We start from the raw sequence: 12,511 nt of genomic DNA, 5'->3' as shown, positions 1-12,511 counted from the left end.
TTTAATTTGACATTTTGTTTATTTTTGAGAACTTCACCAAAATAATCATCACATATAAATCAATATACATGTATGAAGTTCAACTTTCAAAGTATCCTATGTGCTTTTGATATACCCTATTTTCAAAGGGTTTTGGTCAAGTTCCATCCACTTTAATATAAAATCAAACTTTTTTTAAATACTTAAAATGCGTTAGAATGTCGCAGGTAACACGACTTATAAAGCTGAAGAGAACAAATATACACACAAATTTACATGATTGCGAGTACATATTTTACTTCTAGTACCCAAGTATTTCTTAAGAAGTGACCATATTTTTTACCGTATGTGACAAACTTGATCTCCCTTAACATTTCATCAAGGTGAACATTCTCACTAAGTTTGAACACATGTAATCTTACAAAGCAATATCAAGGTTTGATTCTATAATGTTTTAAAAATAAAATCAAGTGACTTCCATTCACTCCACATGTGACCTAGTTTCAAACAAGACAACAATGAGACCATTGTCATTAAGTTTCATGAATATTGGAGCACATAGTAAACCTCTAGAAATGTCTCTTATTAAACCTAGATTCTTGCTCGCTGTACAATTCCCTTCTTGGTTAAGGAGATAACTGTTCAAGGTGGCTAGAGATTTGTCGAGGATAGTGCTTCTCCATAACAGCCTTTCTACCCATATCGAAAAATTGTTGGTCAAGTGACACATGAAGATCAGTTTCTTCAGCGACTCTGTATGGATAGGTCTTTTTTCTTTCACTGCGTTTACTGGGGAATATTGCCATCCTCTTCTATTGTTCCATGCACGGTTTAGTCTGCATACAAAACAAGAAATGTTTCATTTACAGAATAAGATTTGACCACATCACACACACACACACGCACAATTATCTAGAAGTAAGATAGTTATCGAAATAAATATTTCCACTTATAACCAGACTTAAAGCTGCACTCTCACAGATATACAAATTTTACATTTTTATTTTTTTTGTCTTGCAAAGAGCACATTTTTGCGAGAATATCTGGAAACCAATAATATAAGATTGCTGACAAAAAAAATCAGATGGCAGTTTTTCATATTTCCGTTCGAAAAATAATGTTAAATGCATAAACATCACTTTCTTTAACTTAAATATAAAAATCTGCTCGTTCCAAGACAAAAAAAATAAAAGTTGTCAAAACGTTCAAACTGTGGGAGTGCAGCTTTTAAGCCTGAAAATGTGATCAGATCATTTCAATTTCATGAATTATGATGTAGTTATTTTATGAAATGCTTATTCTTGTTTCCTGTATAAATAGCCTGAATTCCCTGATTTTTAATATAATAATATATAAAAGGGTATAACTTCAAACTTCTACTAATATAAGATGTGAAAAGAGTCAAAGCTTGCTGTACATTAAATTTATTTACCTGTATACTAGATAGTATGCATCTTTGATGGAAGGTGGTTGTCAAGGACAATCACTCTGAGGGCTTTAAGGGTACTAAAGTGTTTTTTTTATTGTTAAGCCATGGTGAATTCCTCTCCTCTTGGCTCAATGGCCCATGACTTTACTCATAATATTGAATCGGGGGAGGCCACTCATGCTCATCCGTCAAATGATGGAGAAGAACAGCTGAGATGCCCTTAAAATAAATAGCATTTCATTTTATTTTCATTTATCTACTTATATCATCAATAAATGTTATATGTTAATTATCAATATTATAAATACTTAATCAATATACCAACATATACTTCCAAGCTCAAATCACTGCATTTTCATGACACAAATATCAGGCCTTATTTGATAAAAAGGATATCAACCTCTTTTCTACCTTTTCATGATTTTTAAAGCTGCATTCTCACCTATGGACTGTGTAAACATATTTTATTTCAATTTTTGTTTTGGAATTCATTAGCCACTTTTTAAGCTTATATCATGAAACCAGTGATATAAGATATGCTGACAAAAGAGGTGAGTGCAGTTATTCATACTTACTTTCAAAAAGTATGATGTTTTTTGCCTTAAAGCCTTTCTAACACTTATGAATAGAAAATGAGATTTTGGAGTTGATGAAACGCTGCCTTTGATTTTCTATATTTGAAAAGTTTGAATGATATTTTTTATATTTGCAAAAAAACTGTACTTACAGTACACTTGGCATGTTCAAGCCAGGTTAAAATCTGTGACATCACCAGCCTCCTGACATCGGAGTCTTGAAGCGTCATGTCAAAAGATACTGAAACCCAAAATACTGTAAATTTTTATTAACTATTATTATATTATGTTTATATAGAAATTTCAGCAAATCATTTATCTTATAATAATTAAACCCTTGGTACATGTATTTTGTAGAGTTCATATACAAAACAGAAATATAAAAAGAAAAGAAATATAATTTTTTGCATTATTTTTTTGCATAAAAGATGGATGGACTACCTTTAACATGTTAACTAGTATCACATATGTACCAATTTCTATTTAAAGCCAGGTTCTTATATTATTGATATAAAAATGATAAAATATTTTTTTCAAATGCCATTTCAATCATGAGCAGGATCAAAACAATCATTGAAATTAGACTTTTTGATGAAGAAGCCCTGATTCGTATACTTTAGCTTTGAATCAAATTTCAAACAAGCCCTACTATAAAAAATCAGAATTTGGGTAAGACCCGAGGCATTTTACCAGTGCATGGCTTACTGGCTTGTGTTAATTTCGACCATTTGTCAAAAGGAATGGATTTTCTTAACAAAGGAATGCTTTATCACAGCTTATTGAAGGGCTGTATTTACACATTTGGGGGTTGGGCTCAGGTCCTTCAGTTAGTCAAAAAAGACATCAAATGCAATTTTTTGGTAATGAAAATATTTCAAAACAAATTACATATATTGAAATGCCAATAAATGTGCTGTATACAATTGTTCTTTTCAATTGAATTGCAGTTGCTATTGGATTTAGCTTGACTTTTTCAAGTTTTTGACAATATCTCTAACTTGTATATGATGCCAACTATTTTGCCCTTTTAACATTTGACTTAGAAATTCTGGATTTTGCAAGTAATCTTATTTTACAGTGATCCAGGCATGTTTTGCCAAAGCCTGCCAAAGGCGGATCCAGTAATTGACACAAGATTGGAGTCACTCAGGGGTTGTAACCTTTCAACGTGTGTCCCCCCCCCCCCCCCCCCCCCCCCCGAACTGAATAATTCTGGTCAGCAATGATGGCAAACGGCCAGGTTCACCCCCTAGGAAATGTACATAATATCTAGTCCGAAAAGGTACATTTTGGGCAATTTATTTCTTTTTAATCCTATATAAAAATATGCCACCTGAATGACTTTCAACGAGTCTTTTGACCATTTTTATTACTTAAGCGTACAGGGAGAAGATAAGAAATGTCAAAACAATAAAAAAGTATGCCGGATTGCTTATTAGTGTACCAGTACCATTGAAATAGGCAGTAAACAAGGAAGTTATGGGGTTAGGTGTGGGGTGTGCCCCCCATATTGATATTGCAAGTGCTGAAATCCTTAATGCTTATGTACCAGTCATTTGTAACCACAGCCCCGTAGGTCCGTAGTCTAAAATAATAGACGTGTTATACGGGATTCTTCCAATCCCTAACGTCTAAACGGGAATGTGCAAAAAACGGGGGTGTTTAAAAAATATTGAAATTGTTTTAAGTGATGTATTTTATGGTTGAAATTGATCATAAAGAGTTATATTCATATTTTACCATGTAAGTGAAATGTTATTTTGCACTGAACAAGCATTTAATGCATTAAAACAAGTTGTTTACCTTTCCTATAAAACGAAAGTTGACTGACAAAGACAACAATTATGCGAAGGGGAACAACTCGATATCATACAATCGTAATAACTCGGCCTCCTCCGACAAAGCTTCGAGATAGACCTCGTTATATAATCGTAACAACTCGGCCAATGGTCGAAATGTTCCGAGCGATTTAAAACTGTGCCCTAAAGCCTTGCAGGTGCCCTTCATGTATATATCGTTATGTTTTGACAGAATGAAATGAAGAAAAGCCGTCAAACTCATTATTATAAGTTGGATATTTAATTTTTGTGTACGGAACTAATATAAAATAACATTATCTGGTAATATTTCTTGTTTTTATGTTATTTTATAGACGCTATATGCTTTAACCCGGAATCCTGATCGGAACAACTACCCACTTTTGATACTAAACAATTTGTACGTGAAGGATTTGCCATATCAAAAATCTAAAAAAAAAATCCGTCAACGTACAATTATTTGGACTACGTAGGTCCGGGGAATAGAGAGGTTGCACCTGTGGGTGATTTTTACCCACGCACCGTTTGGCCGCCATCTTGGAGGGACAGATAAATGTAGCGTACAAGTAAACAAGTGATTATTATTAAGATTTGAAGTGATAGCAGAGTTATATGAACATTTATAGTGTGAAGTATGAAGCCTATGGACTCGCTCTCCGAAAAGAGACTCTATAGAGAGACTTTGAGTGCGATAGAGAAAGCGAGGTACCTAGAAAAAATGAAATTAATTGACAACAAAGACCCGTACGAGGCAACATTTGTAAAGGGATTTTCTGACGATAAATCCTTACTGCCGACCATCAGCTACCCTGACATTGTGAATTATTTAATATTCACACCCAGCCCCTACTCCAAGGATGATCTAAAGGCCTACAAGAGTCTCAACTGCTATGTGCAGGCCCAGTGTGGCTGGGTATCTGAGGTGAAGGCTGCAGTTGTTGGAGACAGGCATGTCGTGATTGGAAAGGTAAATCAACTGTATTCAATAATTTTGTCATGTTTGATATACATAGCGAACAAATGCCTAGTAACATTTAAATTAATATTTAGTTGTTTTATTTTTGAATACATTTAGGGTGGCTTTGTTTTGCCTAACCCCAGCCCCACCCACCGTTCCCTACCCCGGTGTGTTATGCCACTTCAGGCCCTTTACTGCTTTCACGCTGAAGTTAAAAGGCTCCCGACCCATCAAGGCCAGACCCCTCCGCACCATCGTTAAAGACTACTTCAGTCTTTGTACAATTTTCAATTTATGTTTATGTCCTTTTCAGGTTCTACATTCCATGCGTTTGAAGGAGAAGCCGCTCAACCCATGGCTCATCTCAGAGAAAAATGGTTCAATCTTGGCATCCCACTGTGACTGCATGGCTGGCTTAGGCGAAGTTTGTACACATGTTGCTTCCCTGATGTTCAGTATAGATGAAACTGTCCGTCTCCGTGATGCTCGCACTAGAACAGAAGATCCAAACTGGTGGATAATACCTTCAGCTGTGAAGGGGGTCTCATACAGCATGATTAAAGACATTGATTTTACATCAATGCGTTCCCTGAAGAGAAAGTATGAGAATGTGGGAGGAGATATACCTTCCTATCCGCAGTCGTCCACAACACAGAAACATCTGAAAGATGTGCCAACACCAACAGATGCAGAACTGAATGGATTCTTTTCAAAACTAAGTGCTACTGGGAGAAATCCAGCCATTTTGTCTGTAGTTAAAGAATTCTCTGATGACTATGTACCGAAACAGGACAAAATGGACCTACCAGCTCCTTTAGGGAATTTGAAGACAAAAGATGCAATGATGATGAATTATGGACAACTTGTAAATCATTGTGCTGGCATACAGCTGACTGTGTCCAAGGACCAAATAGCGAATGTTGAAGAAGTGACAAGAAACCAAAGCGAAAGTAAACTGTGGCAAACGTATCGGGCAGGGCGTATTACTGCGTCAAGAGCAAAGCAAGTCTGCTCGACTGATCCATCAAATCCCTCACAATCACTGATAATGGACATCTGTTATCCTGGGAATAAAACATTTCAAACAGCAGGTACACAATGGGGGACAAAGAATGAGCCTGTTGCCAGAAATGACTTCCAAACGTACATGGAAGATAAACACCAGGGCTTCTGTGTTAAGCAGTGTGGGTTATTCATTTCTGAACAATTTCCCTACATTGGTGCTTCACCTGATGGACTTGTACATTGTCATTGCTGTGGGGCATCACTCTTAGAAATCAAATGCCCATACACTCTGAAAGAAAGCCTCCTTGACAGCGACTCTGAAAAATATTGTTTGACAAGGAACAGTCAAGGAATAATGGTGCTTGACCATAAACACCCTTATTATTATCAGGTTCAAACACAGATGGGTGTTACTGGCATAAGGGCAATACATTTTGTGATTATGACTGAAAAGGCAGTACATATTGAGCTTGTTCCGTTTGACATAGATGTATGGACTGAAATCTGTGAAAAGGCGGAAACATTGATGAAGGTGGCAATTTTGCCTGAACTTGTTGGCAAGTTCTATTCAAAGCTTCCTGGATGTGGTTTGCCTGTGCAGCCCCTAAAAGAAGTCCAGCCAACCCTGTCTTCTCAAAATGAGACTGAAAAGACATGGTGTTATTGTGACCAAGTGGAATCAGGAGAAATGATTTGTTGTGATGATGAAAACTGCCATATTGTTTGGTTTCACTTCACATGCTTGAAAATTGAGCGAAAGCCTAGGGGGAAAAAATGGTTTTGTCCTGACTGCCGAAAGTCTGGATTGTTGAAGAAAAAGAATTCAACAAAGAAATGAAATAGTGATTTACGTTAATGTGTTATGATGTATTAACCTGATTCCATACTTATCTGTATTAACTGCAAGTCAAGGAAATTTTATTTACAAAGTTGGATTGTGTAACAGGACAACCTAAGCTCTAAAGAGCTTTTAGCACCGACTTATACATATTAAGCAGTTTTGATCATACATAGTTATAATAATTTAATATTAGCACATATAAGTTATTATAGAATAATAAATGCCATAGACTATATTGTCAACTTTGTGACATCTTTATGTATTTTTGTGTTATCTAAAGTTATTTGGTTCTATTGAAGTAATTTTCTTTGGCATTTTGCATATTCAGATGATACCGGTAATTGTGCCTTATAAGAGCAAATGATCAAATATCATTGAATAATAAAACTGCAGAAAAAAGGTTTCATGTTTGTTACAACAATGGGAGTACTCTGTACTCTGGTAATCGGGTTAAGCGAACCAAGTCTCAGGGCTCAGTGCTCTGTTAACTATAATGAACCAGTACTCCTATGATGAACCAGTACTCTGTTTATGTATAGAGTAGTTTGTATAGCAATCAAAATCAGTGCTCCATGTATTACCCAGCACTCAATGTTTAACAAACCACAACTCATTGTTTACCGAATCTGCACTCTGTGTATACTAAACCAGTGCTCTTAGTATGTCAAGACCAGATGATTTGTGTTAGGTATGAAAATCTATACTCTGTCTACATGCTGACAAAAAATGTAACATTGACTAAGGAGATAAGTTTAAAAACAAATTTATTCATTTAAAATTAATTTAACAAGCATTTAAACATGACAGCCTGCATATTTACACTATTTAATACAGTTCAAATCAAGACATTTAATCAAAAGCAACTACTGGATCACATAAATTCACCAATGCACAACAAACAGTTCCAATTTTGTCAATAACAGGAAGGTCTTGTCCATTTTCCTTTAAGAGAAATTCTACTGGTAATGGACCATTCAAGATAGTATATTTTTGCCTTGTTAATCCTATGACTCGTTCAACGTGAATTCTCACATTTGCAAGTTTCCTTGTGGACTCCAGGTCTAGTGGAGACATTTGGCTTTTTCCTTTGGTGATCAAATCAGTTTGTGAGCTTGTTCCAGCCTCCTCTTCAAGTGAAGGTTCACATGATTCACCGATTGAAAGTAGCACGCGTGCAGCCTCACACTTCTCGGATCGAGCCCTACGCCTTGCGAAACGCCCTGTTGCAACTAGCGGGGATGGTGTTGAAGCTGTAGATCCTAGGTTGATTGATGGTGCCCAGTCTGGATTTTCTCTGCCATACAATGCTGACTTCTGCCCTGTAAATAAATACTGTATAAAATAAAATATTGTTCTGCTAAAATGATTCAAGCATATGAAACAAATTATATCATTCCTTTAGCACATATTTTTTTTTATGTTCTAGCCAAACAGGTGAATCATTCAATGTTAAAATTCTCAGACATTTGACATCGACATTTTGGTCATAATTTGGGTGTGAAGAACTTTGAGTACGAACATTCTAAGTCATGTAAAAGCATCACTATATATCACAATCTGCGTACAAATACCTCTCTATTATTTAAGTTGGCATACATATTTAAATTAACATGATAATATCAGCGAAAGCTAGGAAGTACAATTTTGAAGTGCTGTGCAGTAGGTCGTATTAACGAATGAAATCGGGTACGAATAATGTTGTTGTCGGAATATTGTTAATCTGAATCAACTGAATAAAAAGGAAAACAACAAATTAAGAATAATAACAAACATAATTAAGTGCAATTATTGTATATTACCTGAAATAAAATGATCTGAGCACACTCTGATGTTGCTAAGGTTTTTCCCTGTGAAATCTTGACCGAGTCTCGCAAGCCACGATCTTCGCCTTTCCGTTGATAATTCTCGGGTCCTGTCATCTTGGTGAAGAATAATTTCCGGTAACCGGAAAAACTTTCTGTTGTCTGATTTGTTTGCCTTATTATGACACTTAAACACACTGCATGAATTTACCATTTTCAAACGAGTTCTGACTTCTCTCGTCTGGAGGTCAACAATGGCTGCGCTTATCAGTCTGTCCCTCCAAGATGGCGGCTATCGATTTGATTACGGAACGTGCAACCTCTCTATAGCAGGGACTTTGACTTTCGTTCCAGCCTACCCCGGGTAAAATCCCGGCCCTGCCGGGACGACCAGTTGGTAAAATCCCCGCACCCCAGGGACCCTAGGTAAGGTCCATTCCCCACAATTTTTTGCGAACATAAAACCACCCCATTTACGCGGTACTGCGGGGCCACCTGGAAGGTAAAACCACGCCCCATTTCCCCAGTATACCCCGGACCGGGGGGGGGGCGTGGTTACAACTGACTGGTGCATTATAGCAATGAAAAAAGTCGATCATGCTGCCTCTGACAGCTCTTGTTTGTTTTCGAAATTATTTTGGATTTTGAATAGGAACTTTCACTAACATTTTGGCGAATAAGTACATCCGTTCTCCAAGGAAATGGGGTATGTGCACCCGCCCGAAAGTGTGTCGAAAGATAGCCCTACTGACTGTTAATAAATAAACTATCAATGTTTTTCAAACATCAGGTAAAATTTAAAGATAAAACACAAACCTATCGTGATGTTTCGTTTCCACGCCCTCCATTTTCCCACTCCATTTGAAGCTTTGAATGCTATCCTTTTCTTTCAATGAATGCCTAAATAAACCATCGACGTCAATATCTTTCCTACATTTTTCATTTACCGTCGCTTTCTGATCGATTTTGGCAATCTCTGTCTGCCTCTGTTTCTCTTTTCATTTTCATCTGTCCATCTTTGTTTTGATTTGCTGACCTCATTGGTTATTCATAACTGTCACGTGCTTGTGCTCCGTTTACTTTCGTAGGCTTTCGGAACTGCTCGGAATAACTCCGAGTAGGCCATAGCGGATTTTTTGGTAACCACCAAAAAATAAATATGGTCTGAAAATCGTGTTAATATCAGGCCATCGGATTGGAATCTAGAGACGAAATTTCGCACAACGCTAAAATAAGGATGCCTTTTCACGACAGTTGTGTTATTTTTGTGTTTTATAACCAAAATTCTCGCTGAACGTACAACTTTAAGCGAGTTATACACCAGGCTTGAAGCCTAACATTCGAATTGATATAAAAAGCATTGGATATTTCAAACAATGATTTGTGGTCGTGTATATGGTTAGGTCTTTATATATTTATATGTATCCATTATGTATTTCTAAATATAATTTTCTTAAACAATACCATCGTATATCTAAGATTAGCAACTCTTGTAATAGTTCAATGAAATCGAAGCATGCGGTTTTCTCCCATGAGATATCGTTTATAACAAACTGTTGTATTATCTTACAAACAGACAACCTAATGGTAATGGTCAAAATTCAAGGTTCGAATAAGAGTTAGCTAGCCTACATCACAAAGGTCTCCTGTTTTGTTCACCGTTTGTTTATTTGCCTGTTTTATTCATCTAGTTTTTTTGCTAAGATTTGTTCGACCCCATTTAAGTACTTATATCATTTTACAAGAAAATAGCATTGTAACAAATATAATTTCTCATTGAACAGGCTCCCGGTGCACAACATGTGAGTCAAATCATTACGAATTGTCTTCTAACATTGTACATCAATGGTATGTTTTATGTAAATGCATTTTTTTTGTATGACGAACTTAAGTGTTAAAAATCATTATGAGTGTTAAAACTACGATACCAAACGCTGGAACCTTTCAGCATATGTTGTTATTTGCCAAATATCGTCTTTGAAGACGCCTCTTTTCATAAGCTTCATTGACGACTATGGTCACTTAATAACTGCTTTAATGCTGCATGATTGGTTGATTGACATTATCAACTGATGTATTCATTGTATTGTTAAAGCAAAAAATATATTCATCGCTTTTAAAGAACTCCTTGTTGTCTAGTTGATAAGGAATCGGTTTCCTGATGTTCGTGTTTTCATTTTCGGTATCATAGGGTGCAATAATACTACATACCGCCATTGTGAACACCACCTATTATCCTTGTAAAAACTTTTAACCTCGTGAATACTGCCTATCACCCTTGTAAATACCGTCTACCCACCTCGTGAATACCGTCTACCCACCTCGTGAATACCGCCTATCACCTTCGTGAATACCGCCTATCACCCACGTGAATACCGCCTGTCACCCTCGTGAATACCGCCTATCACCCTCGTGAATACTGCCTATCACGCACGTGAATACCGCCTATCACTCTCGTGAATACTGCATATCAAACTCGTGAATACCGCCTATCAACCTCGTGAATACTGCCTATCACCCTCGTGAATACCGCCTATCACCCTCGTGAATACCGCCTATCACCCTCGTGAATACCGCCTATCACCCTCGTGAATACTGCCTATCACCCTCGTGAATACTGCCTATCACCCTCGTGAATACCGCCTATCACCCTTGTAAATACTGCCTATCAACCTCATGAATACTGCCTGTCACCCTCATGACTACCGCCTGTTACCCTCGTGAATACCGCCTATCACACTTGTGGATTCTGCCTATCAGCGTAGTTCATACCGGCTATCACCCATGTGGATTCTGCCTAACACCCTCGTGAATACCGCCTATCACCCTTGTTGATTCTGCCTATCAGCGTAGTGCATACAACCTATCACACTCGTGAATACCGCCTATCACCCTCGTGAAAACTGCCATCTCCCTCGTAAATACTGCCTATCATCCTCGTTAATACTTACTATCACCCTCGTGAATACCGCCTATCACCCTCGTGAAAACTGCCATCTCCCTCGTAAATACTGCCTATCATCCTCGTTAATACTGACTATCACCCTCGTGAATACCGCCTTTCACCCCCTTAAATACTGCCTATCAGCCTCGCCTATCGTTTTCGTGAATACTGCTCATCACCCTCGTCAATACTGCCTCTCACCCTCGTGAATACTGCTCATCACCCTCGCCTATCATTATCGTGAATACTGCCCATTACCCTCGTGAATACCGCCTAACACCTTCGTGAATACTGCCCATCACACTCGTTAATACTATCACCCTTGTGATTACTGCCTATCACACTCGTGAATACTGCCCATCACACTCGTTAATACTGCCTATAATCCTCGTGAATACTGTTCCATAAAACAAACATGTCTTCCACTATGACCTGTTCTGGGCAAAGACTCTCATCAAACTGGTTTTCTAAAAATGTCCAATCAAAACTTGTTTTTGAGCAAGGGTCAATTTAAAATAAGGGAGTTAATTAGTCGATGGTCAGTGATAGGTTGTAAACCATTGAAATTTCACTGGGCTATATATGTATATCAATTCATTCATTAAAGAAGCTATGTATGTATTGCGTTGGCCGTTGGTTAACGTTTTAAAACTATCTCAGTGTTAAATATGGAGTTAAGTGCTTCTTGCACCAAATCACCACTAGACGTTTTTAGAGTCTCTTAATTTTCTATTATCTTAAATATTATATGGATTATTGTGTAAGCTGGAGGTGTGACCCTTTATGCAGGAAAATTTTGAAAAATAAATTAATAAAAAAAAAATCACAAGCATTGTAAATGCATTTGGATCTCCTCGGCCATATTTTTCGAAAACAACTCCGGATGTATGCCGGTACATCAGTTGAAGTAGTTCGTATTTTTTTGAATTATATCATTAATTAAATTTAAAGTTTTAGAGTTGTATTTATTGATCGAAGTTTAAATTAATTGCCAGTGAAATTTATTATTGCAAACATAATTAAGATTCCCAAGAGTTAAGACTTAAAGTTTAACTGCTAAATAAAATTACGACGCGATTTTCTTGCAGCGGACATAAACGTACCTCTTTTTCAGTATGTAAATCGTCCAAATACATTCGAGGTTGTTTTCGATAAAATGGC

General features: G+C 37.0%; 1 protein-coding gene and 1 long non-coding RNA gene across 2 annotated transcripts; one reads left to right on the top strand and one right to left on the bottom strand.

Annotated features, from left to right (window-relative positions):
* On the bottom strand, window positions 1-9,441 carry LOC128221127 (uncharacterized). Its single transcript, XR_008258897.1, has 4 exons — window positions 9,223-9,441; window positions 2,136-2,224; window positions 1,412-1,627; window positions 1-815 (listed from the first exon to the last, which is right to left on the bottom strand). It is a non-coding gene; the product is annotated as an uncharacterized LOC128221127 (long non-coding RNA).
* LOC128221126 (uncharacterized) lies at window positions 4,222-6,991 on the top strand. Its single transcript, XM_052929584.1, has 2 exons — window positions 4,222-4,767; window positions 5,072-6,991. The coding sequence occupies exons 1-2, from the start codon at window positions 4,435-4,437 to the stop codon at window positions 6,599-6,601; spliced, it is 1,863 nt and encodes a 620-aa protein (XP_052785544.1). The 5' UTR covers window positions 4,222-4,434; the 3' UTR covers window positions 6,602-6,991.
* Window positions 9,442-12,511: the final 3,070 nt, after the last annotated feature.

This window comes from Mya arenaria, chromosome 16 (assembly GCF_026914265.1).
Source record: "Mya arenaria isolate MELC-2E11 chromosome 16, ASM2691426v1".
In the NCBI taxonomy this organism is placed as follows: domain Eukaryota; kingdom Metazoa; phylum Mollusca; class Bivalvia; order Myida; family Myidae; genus Mya; species Mya arenaria.
Note: the sequence above shows the minus strand (reverse complement) of the source record. Positions and strands in the feature narration are given on the sequence as shown.

What these genes read in the sequence shown, in the direction of transcription:
- LOC128221126 (XM_052929584.1), top strand. Translation starts at nt 4,435, where the DNA reads ATGAAGCCTATGGACTCGCTCTCCGAAAAGAGACTCTATAGAGAGACT. An exon ending in GGCATGTCGTGATTGGAAAG is followed by an intron (nt 4,768 to 5,071) that starts GTAAATCAACTG and finishes TGTCCTTTTCAG; the next exon opens with GTTCTACATTCCATGCGTTT.